The sequence below is a fragment of the Pseudopipra pipra genome, chromosome Z (assembly GCF_036250125.1).
Source record: "Pseudopipra pipra isolate bDixPip1 chromosome Z, bDixPip1.hap1, whole genome shotgun sequence".
Taxonomy (NCBI): Eukaryota; Metazoa; Chordata; class Aves; order Passeriformes; family Pipridae; genus Pseudopipra; species Pseudopipra pipra.
In genome coordinates, this window is record NC_087581.1 from 52,534,342 (window position 1) to 52,552,890 (window position 18,549).

The 18,549-nt window shown below is 34.7% G+C and overlaps 1 protein-coding gene across 7 annotated transcripts in view; it reads right to left on the reverse strand.

Annotated features, from left to right (window-relative positions):
• Positions 1-18,549, reverse strand: part of KIAA0825 (KIAA0825 ortholog) — a 249,849-nt gene that overhangs the window by 183,677 nt on the left and 47,623 nt on the right. For 6 of the 7 annotated variants that reach the window (XM_064643221.1, XM_064643219.1, XM_064643220.1 and 3 more), the window contains 2 exons: positions 15,785-15,953; positions 10,359-11,028 (listed from right to left, as the gene is read on the reverse strand). In XM_064643221.1, the coding sequence (XP_064499291.1) occupies positions 10,359-11,028; positions 15,785-15,953 (839 nt within the window). Of the gene's footprint in view, positions 1-10,358; positions 11,029-11,927; positions 12,202-15,784; positions 15,954-18,549 lie in introns of those variants that run through there. The other variant, XM_064643226.1, reaches the window with a different exon arrangement.

Genomic DNA, 18,549 nt, shown 5'->3' on the forward strand with positions numbered 1-18,549 from the left:
GGTCCATTTAAGGAATTTAGCAGTTGGTATCCAATAATTTTCTGATAATTCTCATAATATTAAAATAGATGACATTCTTTAAACTTCCCTTTAATAAAAATTATTTTAAAACTTATAGAAAGACTACATGTGCAGTTGTTTATAGCAGTTATGGGCAGTTTTTTAGGCACTATTCTATAATTGGCAATTTGTTCTGAAGCAGCAACTATAAGCAAACAGTCCTTTGGAAAACTCCAAGAACTATCCTATGACAAAATGCTACTTTTGGTAATATTTCTCAATAGAACTGAAACCATATTCTGGCCTTACCAATGACATAAACTGGTTCCACATGCATCTTTTTATTTTTCTTGTCTACTCTGTGGGCTGAGGGAGTCATTGCATTTCCTGAAGTCTTCACACTCACACACAGAAAACACCAAAATAGTGTTTGAAGAGAGCATAAAAACTGAAAGTCTGCAGCAAACTGTAAATAGACCTATATTGAAACAGTAGTCTTTGAAGAACTCTAAAAGTTGATCTTCCTCAGTCTTTGCTGAAAGAGAAATTAGGCACTGCCAGGTCTCTCAAACTTTCTCATTACTTGTAACTTTGATAGGACTTGCTTGTATTTTCCTGTAAACCATTTTAAAATACTTGGCTGATAAAAGACAATTCTAATTTGTATTTGAAAACACAATAATTTACATATTTATTTTAATCTGATGTAAATTTCTTTAATGTTTGCAAATATAAAAATATCTGCTATCTTAATTACTATCCTTCTGCATCCACATTCACAGAGGAATTGTTGGGTCTCTCACAGATTGGTTCATTACATCAGACTCACTCTATTTAAATTAGATTGCTAGGAACTTTCAACCAATGAGGAGTTTCTATCAAGTGTTCATCATTCCTTTGTGTAGTCTATGTATGATTTTATGTTTTTTCCTTAAATAATAGATTAAAGTGCCTGTGTTACTTTTGTTTCTCTTATTCCTTGGAATTTCCAAGATATAACAGAGCCAGTTCAACTCTATTCTAATAAGAGAAAAAAAAACAAACTACTTATAAAGCTGGAGTCAATATTCATATTTCTGCTTCCTACCTCTTTATATTTCAAAACCCTTGTTAGGCTAAGTCACCACAAAGTTCTAATGAGTACTTTTACAAGGAATATAAACATCAGAAATAAATCTAGGCATACAGAAAAAAGGGCAGACACTGCCATTTCAAAACTTCTAGAGAAATGTTTGGAAATTCATAATCTTTTAACAAATATGTTGTAGAAAGACTAATATACAAAAGAAGGATTAATCACATCTGTCAGCACAGATATAAGTTCCCACTCACTGAGCTGAGACTACACAATTAAAACACCTCCTTATAGATGAGCTGCTAGTATGGTGTGTGACAGAACACCTAATAATGTCACAGAAAGTGCTGGTCTTTTCCAGCACATGAACAGAAAATCAGTGCACTGATTCGTAGCCAGAGGATGATCAGTGCATGAATTCTATTGAGGAAAACAAAGCTCTTCTTGAAAGTCTGAGACCAGTAACTGATCTAATTTCAGACAGTCCCAAACATTCGTGGGCACTGGGACTGGGTTATAACCACACTTATTCTTTCTACGTCAGACAGACAGAAATATCCCTATTGCCTTGCTCTATTCAGTAAATGTAGTGAAAAGTAATATAAAATGACTGAAAGCTTTGCTTTTCAAAAACTCAGTAGATACAGCAGTCCCTTGATTGAAGATGGAGGGGTTTTAAAAACTTCTAAGCCTAAGCCACAGTGAAAAGAACATGCATATTCTAATTTGGCATGTAACATCCATCTTGTGGATGTGACCCCCACCAATTTAACCACTTTTTTTTTCCAAAAAATTATTGTGACTAATTTTGACTTTTTCCTATACAATTTTGTGACAGAAGAAATTCTCTGTCTTGACAAAAATCAGTCAAGACCACCTAACAAACTTGTGATTAAATGATGGCAGATGCATGTATTGAAAGCTCTTGTAACAACCTTCTTTGAATCAATACTGCAGGAGACTCTTAAAGACATTTTTTAAGTATTCTCCTATCTGCCATAGTTCTACACACTTGTCTTCACAAAAGCCCATGTTCTTAAGTAAAAGAGAGACTATTATAATTCTCTCTCAGATTGTGTCACTTTTTACTATTAAACAGAAAACTACAGTACATAAATCTCAAAATGAACTCTGACCACTCTCCAAGTATCAGACTAGAGAGTCAATCTGTTTCATCTTTTAAATCTGGGATGATAATGCAACAATTAGAGAGCATAGTGAGTTAAAGGCTTTTTTCATGTTGTGGAAGAAAATGCAGGTATGCTGTGAAAGCACAAAGGAAGATAATTAGTTGGTGTTTGCTAATTGTGGACATTTTGAAAGAAAAAAAAAACAAACCAACAAACCAAGAGTGAAACTATGCCCCTTTCAACCTCTACAGAATTCTGAAAACAGATTCGAATTCTGGTTGGAAAAGATAAAGTGGAAGGAATTCATTAGGACACAACAGTTTAAAACATATAACCCAAAATATAATTGAGAATTTCATGTTTAAAAATATTTAAATAATTTCAAAAGTAAAGTTAGGATTTACCTATTTTATTAAATAAACTAGATAATAAAATCCCAGAATAGACATATTTTTAATGAGATATCAATAATGAGATATCACTGGCCATCTTCATATTACGGGCTTAATAAGTAATTTGAAGCAACTGCTCTGAAAAGATGGAAGGTGTTCAGGCACACTACCAGCTTTGAAATTCTGTCAGTTCAACTGACATTTCAGTAACTGAGATACTGTTATCTTACCCCCTACTATATACTTAAAAAGTAACAAGCTTAATGCTTTTGTAATCTTCAAGAAAATGTCATTCTCCCACTAGAAACACATTTGTGGTCCTAGGATATTGTGTTCATATGGCCTTTAAAAGAGTACCTCTTTTCTATTAAAACTTCAACTATGCATGTTCAAACAGATGGTTTTATTTTTTTCTCAGTACTAACGATATTTCTGTTTAATATAATTGTGTAGAAGAAATCAAATGCAATATTTGCAAGAATAAGAAATAATATGTGACAAACAAGCTATAAAACACATTATTTCCTATATTATATTCAAAAATGTTTATTTTGTTTCCCCTGAGTAACAGGATCTTGCTATGGCTGTCAAAGTTTTATAGGCTTCCCAAGGAACAAAGACAACTTCAGAAATCTGCATCATATCTGTATGTCCACTGATTTTCAACTCTAACTTCCTATATAAATTCCCACTAACACTATTTGCTCCATTATTTGAAATCAGTGACAATTAAATCTATTGAATATCTCAATATTGATTGGCTCATAAAAAAATTAGCAATCTTTGGTGATTATATCTGCACTTTTACTCAATCCCTATGTAATAACCATGTAATTTTCACTCTTGTCCTCATGTTTTCTGTGAAGTTTATATACGCACAACAGAAAAGTGCTATAGTTTTACTTGATACCTGTTACTTCCCCATTTGTCATGGATGGAAACTGTACAGTTTTTCACTCCACCTGTGTAAGATATGGTGAAGATTCTGCCATAGATCACCATGTATGAAGACAGGCTGAGAGAGGGGTTATAAGCATGGAGAAGAGAAAGCTCTGGAGACAGCTTAGAGCCTGTTCCAGTACCTAAGGACATACAGGAGAGTTGAGGAGGCACTTTTGACAAGCCCATTGAGTGACAAAACAAGCAGGAATGGTTTCCAATTGAAAGAGGATAGCTTTAAATTCCATGCTGGAAGTATTTATGTCTTTATAAAGTCTAAAAGTCACTACCATATTTATGTGGGTTTTGAAACACCTTAAAGTTTAAATTAATGAAAAAAACCTTTCAAATAATTTCCACAGTTAAATTTTAAAATTTTATATTTCTAAACATTTGGTCTTTAACAACACATTATAGATATAAATACCTGAAAACTTGCTTGTACTAATCCAAGGACCTGGGCAATAGAATTAATTTGATCTGCAAAAGCAGGAAGTGATACTGGATATTATCATCTATAATCCATCCATGGTCTACTTTATACTAGCATGCCTTACAACCACTTCAGAAAGATGCAACAGGACTTTCCAGGACAGAACAGTAGTAAGTCAAGTGACTGAAACACTTTCCCCTTCATCCTCATACTTCTAAAAAAACAGATTTCAACAGTGGACTATTGAAATGAGAAAACATGATGGAAAACCAATTGTAACTAAAACATAAATATTGTAAATTATCTGCTATAATTCATAATCTATACAGAAGTATCAAAAAAGGTCAAAGATACATATATTAATGACCTGAATCCAAATTTGGAACTCTTTAATTTCCAGATAGTAAAGGGAGAATAAATTATACTGAAGTTATTCATCCTAATTATTTCCAGACATGAATAATCAGGTTTTTTCATTACACAGTCACTAAACCAGAAGGTATCAATGTTATTGTAACCATATTTTTGATAGATAAGACAAAGATCATAGAAGATCATATGGCCTCATGTAGGCCATAATGATGGCTTAAGAGATCACAAAGCAACTGAATTTAAATAAAATGGAAGGATAAAAGCAAGTCTGAAATTGAAGTTCTTTATTTCGAAGGAAGGAAATTATAAACTAGGGGAAATAAAGCCATATGCACATGAATGTAGTGGAGAAATCAAATATAAGTTAAATGTGTGTCCTGGTTACAGAGAAGGGGGTGGAGTTTAGCATGGTGTGGGTGTGACCAAGTTACTCTATACACCCACCTCATCGCTGCGGGGCATGGTTTCAGCAGGAAAAGACCAGGTGCCCTCACCAGAAGTTGGCCATTTTGCTGCCCTCTGGGAAGGTATCAGCATCAATCCCTTTGGACTCAGGACAACTCTGCTGGTGCCCCCTTCAATTTTCTCTGGAGCACAACTATGGACCTTTGGTGCTGAAAGGAACAGCGGCAAAAACACAGTTGACTATAGTGTTCAATCGACAGTGCCAGTGGGGAAGCTGCCAGCAGGGAACACACTAGCAGCAGGGGCGAACCCCAACTAGTGCAGCTCATCAGGCTGGGAGGAAAGGCACCCAGGCAAACCCAGCCAAACCAAGCTGGAAGCAGTGTAGCTAAGTGGTAGGAAAAAAGCAGCAGTGGCCTGCGGGATCGACCTATGGTGCAGCGAAGCAGTAGAAATGGCAGGGCAGGCACCTGCGCAGAACTGAGTCCCAGTGGAGAGGCTGAGCAACCCCTACTCGGACAACCTCGCTTCTGGGCGGTTGTCTGTCCTTCTTTTTTGTTGTTTTCGGTTGAGGGGTAGGATACATTAGCTGCGGGAGCTTCCCTGTCATATTGCCTTTGTTCCTGAATACCACATGGTGCTGGGCGCAGGCATGGTCACCATGTTGCCCTTGTCTGGGGAAACCATATTGGTTTTTTTCCTGGTATTACCTTTCTGTGGGTAAAACACCTTCTCTTTTTTGTATACTTTTGCTATTAATATTGCTGTTGTCATTGTCTGTGTCTTATTCCACTGCTTTGTGCTTTTAATGAATTATTATCTTAACCAATAATCTCTCCTTTTTTTGTCCCTCCCTTACCAGAAAGGCATAGGGGAAGGAGAGTGGCTTATTTGGAGTTTAATTTCCTAATGGTGTTAAAAGCAGCCCAATATGCAAAACCCAAAACTTGCATTTCAAGTTAGCTCAACAAATTGCTGGGAATATGTAAGGTTAAGTGAGCTCAAAATAGATTTTTCTAACCAAGTACTTAAATTTAACATCCTAAAGTTGTCTTCATTTCAACAAGTTACTCCAGAGCCTGTTTCTCTTCTTGCTCTCAATTCCACTGCCCAAATGCAGCTAAACAATACCAAGTCCTTCTATTCAAGTTTAGATATACGCCATATTCATACTAGGTGTTCCACAACCACAGTATCTTCTGTTGGAACTCAAGAACAGTTAAAGATAAAAAATTTATAATATCACAATTTAAATCACAGTTTGCATTTGAATATATCTTTAGAATACAAAGGAAGTTGATTATATTCTGGAGAAGGAAAAGAGAAAGGAGGCCTGCTAGACACATAAGTAACAGGATGATATAGTGCAGTAAAAGTGTAATATATGAATATTAAAATACATCTCTGAAGGTGGTTTAATTACTTTGTAGCTAAAAATATACCTCCACTTTGCAATAATATTTCCTTAAAAATAATCAACTAGTGATATTTAAGAGCACACTATGTATTGCCTCAGATCTTAAAACCAAGTTTCATTTGGGATTTTAAATGTTTAAGGGTCTCTGGAAAGTTTGTGACTATTTGAAAATATTAAGCCAATGAATTTGAATATGTCAGAAAAGATGAAACTCAGAGCTCTAATGTCTGCTTAGTCTTAATCACAGGAAAGTAAAAATAAAAAGATCCAAGTAGTCTACATATGTATTTACACTATCTGTTTATGTATAAAATTATATCAATAAACCAAAGAAAACCTTCCACTAATACATAAATTGTGCATAATTTCATGGGTTTTAAGTTTCTTTGGCAGATGTCTTATCACTCATAAGAGTAGCTGTTTTTTCATCTAACAGATGAAGAATTAAGATAGGTTAGTAATGCCTGATTAAACTAGCTTAACATTTTGGTAAACAGAGGAGCATAATAAAGGTTCAAAAGGTAAAAGTACAGTACACATTTAATACACTTACTTCAAATAATTTCTGAGAAATATCACATTGGAAATTGAAGCAAAAAACCATAAGAGATAAGCTGAAAACCAACTGTGATTCTTTCCATGCTGAGTATGTTAACAGATGTTACATTTTTAAATACCATAACATTACATAAACTTCTGAAAGACATATGATTAAAATGATGAACAACAAAATCCCCTAAAAGCTCCAAAATATTTTTAGGGGGGTGTTGAGAAACACTCCTTGGATATTAGTTTAGCAGATTGGAAACATCGATTATGTGCTGAAAATATACAAAGAAATTATAATTCATGTTACATAAAACCCTTCTAGAATAACTTAGCTCAAATACTTATGGCTGAATCCTGCACTGTTAAAGGTAATAAGAGTCACAGATATAATAGGGAACAGGAGCAAGTTATAACATAAAAACACCTGCCTCCAGTATAGTTGGCAATTGAAGATGCCAAATTCCAAAAAATCTGCCTCTTTTCACATACCATTTTGACAGCTTCTCTCCCAAACCATGCTCTTCCTCAATCCTGATAAATGGATACAATCTTTTTACAGTACTTGACAAATAACTGTTCTAATACAATACGAAAAGAAAAACATTATTTCCTTACTTCACAAATAGATTGTTATATATGAAATATTCTAAGGATTCATAACTCTGTTAAAGCTTTTTATAGACTACCTGTATTTTCCCAATGGAAGAAGGTTGTCTATAGAAAGTTTTCTGAGGTTCTGGCACTGTTTCATTATTTTCTGTTATTTTTGTCCTCTGCTACATAGTAAGACGGATTACAGCAAGTCTTAACGAAAAAAAAACCACAACAAAAAACAATCAGCCAAAAACCACATTACCCTGAGGGTGGACTGAGCAAACACAAGCCTTTTTATCACCTCTGGGAAAACAGTCCCAATTGAATGCACTAGATTAAATTATTTTGCTGTTCTGAAATGTGCTGGTTTGGTGGTTTCCAGAGGGCAGAGACCTCTAATCAAAAAATAAGAAACACATTGGTATAACTGTCTATCAGCTAAGAAAGAAACCTCTTTTCTTTTTCTCCATCCCTCCATACTACAGCATGAGGTTTTTTTCATACTTGGCAAACTGGGTATCACTGTCAAGGCAATCTATTAAAGCTGTCTTTTAACTTGAACTATGTAAAAATACAGACTTCCACTCATTTCTGTGAGAGTAGAAAAGGTATCAGAACTTAATACAAGTTCCAAGTAGGAAAAGCTACTTGACATTAAGAACTTGTCTACCATTACAAAAACCTCCTAAAACAGTTAGTCTGTAGAATTTTTTTTTTTCCCAAAGAGTTATTTCAGTGTGAACTGCCTTGTGAACACTTTAGTTCTAAAGGAAAAATACCCTTTTCTGACATGGTACAAACACAGTATATTCAAAAACGTAGAGAAATCTCTTTCCAGAAAAGACTCTTCACATATGAGCTCATAGAGAATAAACTATTCAATAATAACTGTTTTAGCAATGATACAATGAAAATCTTTTGCTTGAGTTGGTTAATAATACCAAATAATAGGCTATGACATGTCCACAAAATGAAAAAAACAAACCATACCCAAAACTACATAACTCTGACCCCCTATTTTGCTCTAGCCTGCTGACTTCACTAGTTTGGCTTATGGTTTGGCTGCCTGCAGTCTATAATCACAGATCATCTAGAGCAGTTCGATTCTGCAGAAAACTAGTGAGAAACTGTAGGCAAATCAATGCCTGTCTCCCGTACTAACTTCTTGAAGTAAAATACATGAAGACATGAGCACGACAGGCCCTGTGAAGAAAGTAACTTGGAGTATTAAATGATATTAATGAACAGCACTTCCAAGCACATTTTATAGGTGCTAAGAGGACAGGTTTTGCATGTGCAAATCTGACATTTACTGCATTTTCAACAAAAATTAAAATCTGCTCTAATACTTATGAAATACTGAAGTTTTTTTAATTCGAATTAATTACAGAAAATGTTTTAAAGTTGTAAGCAGATTCCTAAGATTTACTTTGTTTATTTTCACCTACCTCTGCTTTTCTGAATATACAAAAGAAATGTGCAATGGAAATCTGTACTGATAGATATGCTGGCACAACAAAATGTTAAAGCACATCTTTTGGCAAAAAAAATCAAGCAGACAAAGTATTGTATTAATAGATTTGAAGGACTGTTCTCTTCCTTCTTGTAATACAGAAAGAGTTAATGTGTGAGCGTTTTAGAGACACCCTTGGTATCACTTTAAACTCCATGTTTTAGATGTAAAATGAAGATACCTGAACTTACCCATCTTTGAGAGCTGTTTTGAGACTGAAATTAAAATTTAGTTACAGATTTCCCGTTCCCTACAGGTCTTTTTTTTTCTGTCAGTGAGTCCTTTCATTGACTCCCATCTCACTACATAATTCAAAGGTACATTTCTTCTTGTTTATTCCATACCTCAACAGTACTCTGACACTACACTCTATCCCACTAATATGTCAACTTTACAGTGAACTTGTCCTTTCAACTTATATGTCTGCATGCCTTTTCCCTTACCTTGTCCTTCATGTTCCACATACTCCTCCATATTTCATCTCTTGTTGAAAAATTAACTCTGCATTTCTTCCACTATAATTTCTATTTGACTTACAGTAACATATATGATGATTTTAAAACTCACAAGAGTGCAATTTTCTTCTGCATCAACCTGACAAATCATCACCTCATTTATCCCTTTTGTATGTTGCACAACCCGAAGATCTTCTGTTTCTGTATTTTTCACATGATTCTAAGCTTTTAATATTTTCTGTCTGGAAATCACTTCACCTTTATGGAAAGCTATGCTTTAAACAAACAGCTTCAGCACAGAGGAGTGATCAAAACTCTGCATTGAAAAAGCAATTACATACAATCACGTAATTATGTCATGAAAGTTTCCATTTCGTATGATTTTTTCTGAAGTGCTGATTCTTCCCTTTGGAAATTAGCACATCAGATTTACAAACTGAAGAAGAAAAAGTACAAAATATACTACATCAGTAACAGATTCCTCTCCTGCTTTACATTCCTTGGAACAAGAAGAAGTTACCTGGTGGTATTAACTGTAACTTACTGTACTTTCACACAATTAGAAAGCATAAATGTTTGTTTGTGTGTTTGTTAGTTTTACAATTAAAATCTGCATAGTAATCTTTTGTGTTAGCTCTGATGTATGAATCTGTGTCTGTTTCATGGACACATCAAAATAATCTCCTTTAAATGTCTGACATTTTGAAATAAGTAGGGATAAAAGACTGAGGAGTTTGTGTTTATTTAAACCTGGAGTAAATAGTTGTTATTTAATTATATATTTCAGCAGTAGGAATAAGTTAGGCTAAAAAAAAAATACTATGACATGACAGTGTTATCCAATGAATTATAATGGGGTTTTTGTAAGCTACATAAGTTACTTTCTTGTACTTTAAAACATTTTTCATCACAATTCTGACACAGACTAGAATTCAACTACAGTAGCATGGTTAAAACATAAAGCTGTAATTCATAATTTTAGGTCTCTCTCTCCATAGAAAATAATCAAGTATATTGGAAAAAAAAAAAGTAACATAATTAAAATAATATCTAACTACAAAGAACATAAAATAAAACTACTAACCCACAGCGTGAACTGTTCCTCTACACTTCTTTGAAATCTTGTTTGCTTTAACTATATGTAGAGCATTTTCTTTGAACTGCAGCTCACAAAGTCTTTCAAGAAGAACTGTCATTTCTTCTGTGATGGTATCCAGATAAGTTTCATTAATAAACTTCAATGATGAAGAAGGATCAATAGTTCCACTTAGTATATACAAATCTTCTTTTATCATTGTGCACAATGTGGGTATGGAACTTTGGTAACCATGAACCACCTTATCAAAATTTGTTTCACCACAACTAGATAAAATACAGTTCTGTAGAAGATCACTAACCAGTTTATTCTGCATATTTTGATACTTCGTTAAGACTTCTGATTCAGGATAAAGAAACAAAAGTTGCTGTATGCACTGAGTTTTAAACTCCATTTGTTGTTGCAAAGCAGTAGCGTTTGCTTCTTCTTGACTTTGCAGTCTATTTATTAAAAATTGTCGAAGATGCAATCTCACATCATCCCAAAGAGACTTCACATCCATAGCTGAATCATCTTCAATGGTATGAAGGGAAGACGTTAACTCAAAAGATGTCCCAGTTGGAGTGCAGGGAAATGAGACACCACACTGACTAGAGAGATCCAGAAGGAAGTGAAGTACCATTTCTTCTTGATTTTGCTCATTCTTCAGCAAGCTTTGCTAAAAAAGGTAAATCAGACAGTATTTTAATAATGTTTTATTAATCCTGGTTCATTAAATGAACAGCTTCATGCCAGAGCAAAAACTGTGTTTCCAATACTAATTGCCTTACAAGCAAATAAAATAAACTGCTATATAAACAACAGAAGTTATAAAACCTATGGAAAACAGTATTTATGTGCCAATTAATTTCCTTGTCTACCTCTACCAATAACTCAAACTCCTCTTTCCATCTTTCTTATATCCCCAATCTCTTTTCTCAATCAATTCTAGACCACAGTTCAAGGGAAACCCTTGGCACCCTGTTTATTCTGGTCACACAAACATCTTTGAAGGAAAATTTTATGAAAAATTATTTAATATTTACACAGATAATGACAGGTCCCTTTCTATAGCTCAGTAGGCAACCGTCAAAAAGGCCATTCCAAAGATAAAATAGTCTTCCCAGGATCTCCTTAAAGAACTAAAACTGAAAACTTGTTAAGAATTAAAGAGGCTTAGATCACACAGGACAGAAGAATAAGAAGCTGTGTATCCCATCAAACCAAGATGCAGACTGATACATAAACAATACAGCAATATCCATGTACATCTCCACTATATGGGGTGGAGAAGGAAGTCAGTTAACAAAGCAGGTGAAATCACATGGATGCGTATGCTGTTCCTACTTCATTCAAGTCTGAAGAGCTCTCTCTCTCTTGGTCCAGGGCCAGAATCTCTAACCTTAGAGCTGCTTCAGACTCAAAAAGTTATGCAGCACATAGCAGGTCCTCTTGTCACAGCTCAGTGTTGCTGTCACAGTAACAAGAAAAGTGAGTGAAATTGCTGCTACTCTTAATTTTCAGTTGGCAAGCCCTGAGTAAATAAGGATCTAGAAGCCCTCTCACTTGCTCCCTCACCTTCCATTGCTTCTCTCCAACAGAGAAAAGCACTGTGGTAAACCACCACAGGTGAATTATTTCCATTCGTATCCTTTATCTGGGTCTCCTAGCTGTACTCCATGCTATAATGCAAGGCTGGTATAGAAACTGTTGGCAATCTCCCACCTTCAGAATTATTGATTTATTTAATTTGTAGTATTTGAGGAAATGATTAGTTTTATTTCTGTTGTCCTTTTGAAAGAGAGATAGATAATTCAAATTTGAATGTTGAATAAATACAACTATTTCCAAATAAAAATCTTCAGGTTTTCCACTGTAGCAAGCTTTTCTCCATAGATAACTATGCTTTTGAGTCACAGAAATTTTCAAAATCAGAACTTGTATTCTTTGTTCTGGATGTTACAAAACTGTTACACTCTTATGCAGGAAAAGAAGAGTTTAATCTTTCTACTGCCCTCTATTCTGAAGTGTTTCATGATAAAAATTAAAAAATAAGACACTTCCACCACAGTACCTAATTCTGAACATTAGACAGGAAGCACGATTCCTCTTATAAAGGAAAAGTCTTAAAATTAATAGACTACCTATTTTCTTCCATGTTAGATCTTTATTTCAGAATTAACCTTATTAATTTTTTTACTTACAAGCAGAAAAGACGTGGAAGACAGAATAATAACGGAAATTAGCAGTCAAATATCCTATAAAAGCATGTGCACGTAATAGAAATATATGCAACTAGTTAAAATCTTAAATCATACATATCAATAGGCATATACATAACACTGATCTGATTCTCTTTTATTATCTACTGAAGTATTCTATAAAGTTTTCTGGCCCTAAAGGAAACATGTCTCAGAGGGTAAACCAAAACTCTGATCACTAACCACCGTGTTGAAGAGTTGAGTCTTCACAGGTAGACTTCTGGAATTTAAATATTACTTTTTTTTAATGAATTATGCCCAAATATTATATTCTGAAATGTACAAAACAAGAGAAGCTGTGAAAACAGTGAATGTAACTGATGTCATTGGAAGATTAATCCAAATGATCTTCTAAGCAAACCCCCACTGCTGTTTTTGAAGGCAAAGCAGAAATATTTTTATATATCTAAGGATTGTTCCAAGGCCTTTGCAATTTAAACTACAGCATTAAAAATAGGGAGCTTGCAGATGCCATTTTAGATGTAGTATTACTCAGAAAAAGAGCTCTGAAAACAGTGTCATCAAGTCTCTTAAACCACTGACTATATTGATGTAAGTTTTTCTATTTAAAAATTAACCTGTAAAAATACTTCAACAGATAATGCCAAAACTGTTCCAGAGAAAAAGATCCAAATTAGTATCCTCCAATGGTTTGGAGAAAAATGAAAAGTTCCCTTTATAAGCACAGAAAGTTAGTGACAATAATATACAGAAAACCAGTTGCAGTCTACCAACTGGACTACTAGCTACTATAGACCTACCATATCAATATACAAATACAATAAGATTAAGACTTTGTTAAAAAAAGAATTTGTCATTATTTTAACAGGAACAGAATTTAATAAAGATGTGCTTGTGCTCATATTCAGCTTTTAAATCTTTAGCATTACAAGACAATACACAGAAGGACAAAATTTCACATAATTAACATTTTCAGCTTTCATGAAGAAACTCAGTATTTTCCTAAGAGTTCACAAATGCATGAGAATAACAATAAACCTAAATACAGCACCCCAGTCAAAACACAGAAAGAAGTTTGCACTGTTCCAGCAGCTTAAAAGATAAATAAAATTCTTAACAAACAAAACACACACAATAAGAGATAACAATGAATAGGGATATTGTCCTGAATTGAAGGAAGGTTGATGTTATTGAAGATGTATTATATATATTTAATTAAAAGCATGCAAGAAGAAATTAACTGAGTAATTAATTCAATGTGTGGAGAGATACCTTTAAGAAACGTTAGATCATAATAATCTCATTAATGCTGAATATTATTGAAAATAATTTACTGCTTAAGGAACTAAAGATTATCTACTGTGAATATAACTTCTTACAGATGGACTGTCTCTGATAATACAGACACACTTTTCATCTGTATTCTCATCTGTACAACAGGCTGGATTATCTAAGAAGCCATGAGCCTGGAAGTAGTGATGTCCAACTTCCCGAGCTCCAAAAATGTTTTCCTGATAAACTGTGCAGAATCAAAACTTTAAGGCTCCTCACACTTTGCTGCCTGTTTAGCAGCCTGCCACAGATCCATTCTCAAGGCTTAACTGGATTCTACAGCTCACAGCAAGACTGTCATGCAGTTAGTAAGCTCCTGGGCATATGAAGAGCTAGAAAGCATGTTTCGTGCAGGATATTTCAGAGATGGGGACATTTCAGTGTTTCCCAAACAAATGCCGCCATCTGGTGTTCAGGTATATGGCTTGAATAGACCCTGCAGAAGGAAGAAAGCAGGGAATGGACACAAGTAAGTCATCATTGCCATGCCACCTGCTGAGGGATTTAAGTAAGGATCTAACTGGACTAAGAGGAGTGACAAAAGACTTCCTAAGTCAAAAACTTCATGGGTCAGCATTTTCTGGGATTCTCTAGTTTCATCTAGATCAAGTATGACATGTTGCAGTCTCTGAAACTTTCGAGTGGAGTGATTAATTAACAGCAACATTCCTTTGATCAGCTGTGTCAGAAAGCAACAAAATCACTTCTTCACCACATGAACATTAAAGACCTGGTGTTTCTAGAGATTACTTCCTCATTTGGCACAGCTCAATATCCAGTGGATTCAAAGGTGACTGAAAGAGCAACAAACAGTTCTAAGTGTTAAAAAAACAGGAGGTGATTTGATGAAGCTTGCACTCTAGCCAGAGAAAACACTCCTCTACAGCAATTTTCCTCTGCCATTACAGCTAATCTTAGCCTAAAGGTGTTCATGGTCTAAATCACATGGAAGTGACAAAGAATAATCCCCTGATTAATGTCTACTTGTTTTGACACTTCGACATATTTACATCATATCACACACTCACATATATATAGATTATATATAAACTTGCGGGCTTTCATTTACTGAGGTATCATCCTTCACTTATCTAGCCAATTCAATTTTCCAGACTTCCATGTTCACTCGTATATTCAGATGTAAATTTTTAATAAAAATTTTGGAAAAAAACATCCTCTAAAATAATGGAATTTTTCATTGAAGTGAAATCTAATTTCTGGCTACATCCAATTGTACGACCTGCCAGGACAATGGATGTAGCTCCAACATTTCTAATTAAAAAGAGCTGAATCACAGAATCATTTTGATTGGAAGTGACTTTTCAGAGGTCATCTAGTACAATCCTCCTGCAATAAGCAGCAACATCTTCAAACTGATCAGGCTGCTCAGAAGCCAGTACGACCTGGCCTTCAATGTCTCCAGGGATGGGGCATCTACTCCCTATGCCTCCAGCCACATAGAAAGTTGGAAGTTTATGCTTAAATAATGCATAAAGGATAATAACATACACTAGATGAGTTAAATTCATACCAAAACAAGTGAAGAACAGGCAGAAACACTAACAGCCTCAGTACAGACAGTAACTTCCAGTGTTTATTTACCAACATGTGTTTTATGAAACAATCCTAGCAGTGCTGAACATATGGCAGCATCTGTGAGAAGATTTTGTCCCAAGATTGTTTATTTAAGGCATGATCAAAAGGAAACATAACACCCTGCTGCAGACATGAAAACAACACTAAGCCTTATAATACAATTTCTGAACTATCATCACCACAGTGAAGACCAAAATGAGAAAACTAATTGAACCATCCACACTCCCCCCTCCAATCATACAACCAACTTTCTAAACGTAAAAGTCTTTAATAAAATTTTTTTACCAGGGTCCTAAGGAACTCCATCAGCTCTCCATGGTCTGTAGAAGAAGATCTGAGAGAACTAAAATTGCAGTTATTTAGCCACTGAATGCAGTCAGTTGTGCTTTGTAGAATTTCATCAGTACATATTTCATTTACTTCTTTTTGCAGGTCTTTAAGACACTTTTCTATGCTAAAAAAAAAAGTGAAGAAAAAGAAAAAACACAGGATTTTTCTTCATTATTTGGAGATAAAAGCATTTTTATTTAAAATTTAAAATTTTATAATTTTGTGTGTTTAAAAAATAAAAACTACTTAAAAGCAATGTAACACTAGCCTTTCTTATTTATAATTAAATTACTCTCACAAAATAAGGCCTGAATTTGCAGGATAACATTTAGGTACAGTTGAGCTAGAGCTAAAATAAATTTCCTTCAGACAAGACTGTACCATCCTCAGCAAGTCTAAGTACAGCTTCCCTTCTCAAACAATCTTATTCTGTTTAACAAAGTAGTTAATGAATAAGACACCATCCAACTTAAGATCTGGTCCTTGGTGCTTTATTAGCTAAAGCAGAGACTATAAACTGAATTCTGCTTCTTTAGCAATCAGCAGCTGTTTTATAAAACCTAACATATATTAAAAACTTCCTAAAGACCCACTGACATCACAGAAAATGTCAAAATGAATTTTAGAGTCAGTTGTGCTGAGAAAGCAGATCTTTTCTTTCCTGTTTTGTCATTAGAATATTTGAAAGAGAACAGCGTTTGTTTCAAGGAGCTGATCCACTCCTTAACATTCATCTAGAATCATGTTTATGAAACCCTGTTTATGAAACCAGATGTGTTTGGTAGGTTATTACAGCAATTTCAGTTGCAAAGATCACAAGAACAACTGAATATCCAGAGTTATTTTATTTCTATTTGTGTGGACACTTACGTGAAAACCAAACAAAGCAAAAAAATCCATGAACAATCTAACTCTATATATTTTCTACAAAACCAACTTTTCAGTAGTTCATAACTACATATTTTTTCAAAAGCAATGCTTAACATAGTTTCAGTTATGAAAACAGTATTGACTAGATCTAGGCAGAACTAGGTTTAATTACCTAGCCAAGAATATCAATTCTAAACTTGACAAATGGTTAGCAAAGTATCTTTTTAACTTGTAAAATCTGTTCTCAGGACTATGAAACTAAACACCTTCTTCATACACCTTGACTCCTGGGACACTATCAAAGGCTTTTACTGTGGTGTGCTGATGTGTCTCATTCAAACATACCCAAATAGATTACAACATTGTGCAACATAAAAGTCACCATGTTGGTAAATCTGTGCCAATCTGCTACAACTACAAGCCAGTTTTTACACTGATCTTTGACATATGAATCTGTGTGCAAGATAATAAACTACAAGCTATGAATAGGCTACAGCCTTTTCAAGACCAGACATTTTGGTTATTTGCCCCAATACTGATAAGGGGATTAAATGGATAGATTTCAGTGCCTCCCCTCCACTTCACTGCCCCCTGCCCCCCAAAAAAGCATAAATCACATTAAGTGTGTCCATTTTATTTAATCTTTTTATCCCAAAAATTTAAACATTTAATTAGGACTAGAACTGGTTTTGACTGAATATTTTCATCGTGTTTACTTACAGCAAACAGCATAGTGTATGTAAACAAGATATCAAAGCCACTGCTATATCCTTTTAAGATTTTTGTCAACATTTAGTAATACAAGAACATGGTTAGCTATACATACTTAGTGCTTCACGTGAATTACACGAATTAAATATTTAGAAACTCATTACTTCTCAAAAAATAAAAATAATGTGTATTATTTGGGTTTAGAAGACGAGCATTTTAAGTAAAACATTTCTGCTAAATATGATTAAAATTATTCACACTACTTAGGTTAGTATTTAAAACTTTATAATTTTATATCACTGTAGAGAGAACAAGACTTTGATTTCTTTGGTTTAGAAAAGAAATTTGCTGAAGTTTTAGTAACTTTAGTAAAAAATATGTAATTTCGATGTGAAAAAATATGCTTAATGTATTTCATTATTTTTAGTCTTAAAAGTACAATTTTAAAAAATTAATGTAAATTGCTAAATTCCTTTTTTCCCAATAACCCTTTTTCTATCCACGCTTGCTACAAGCACACTGATGTCTAAGAAGGCCAGTGTGAGATAGACAAGTCCGGTTGCAAAGGCACAGCGGAAAGTCTCCTTAGGTGGTATTGGCAAGAGACGGTTCTTTCTGCGTCTCTTCTCCTCAAGAATGATTCTGCGTGTGTTCTCAAAAGAAGCAGCAGCATTTTAGGTAGTGTTTCTGCATGTCTCCTGACTGGAGGCCAGAGGAGACCGATGATGATGATCAGTATGGCCAAAGCTGAGATCTTGTTTCAGGGAGTCCTTGTATCTCCTCTTCGGGGCTCCTCTCTTGCAGCAGCCAATGGCAAGTTCGCCACAGAGCACGATCTTAGGGAGGCGGTGGTCCTTCATCCTTGAGAGGTGTCCTGCCCAGCGCAGCTGTGTTCTCATCAACATGGCCTCAATACTCATAACTGCTGCCTGTTCAAGAACAGATGCATTAGTCACATAATCAGTCCAGTGGATATTTAGGATTGTACGGAGACAGTGTTGATGGAAGGGTCACAAGTGGTGGTGGTAAATGACCCATGATTCAGACCCATATAAAAGAGTAGACAGCACAATGGCTCTGTAAACACTGATCTTTCTACTTTTCTTCAGGTGTTTATTTTGCCAGACTCTTTTATGGAG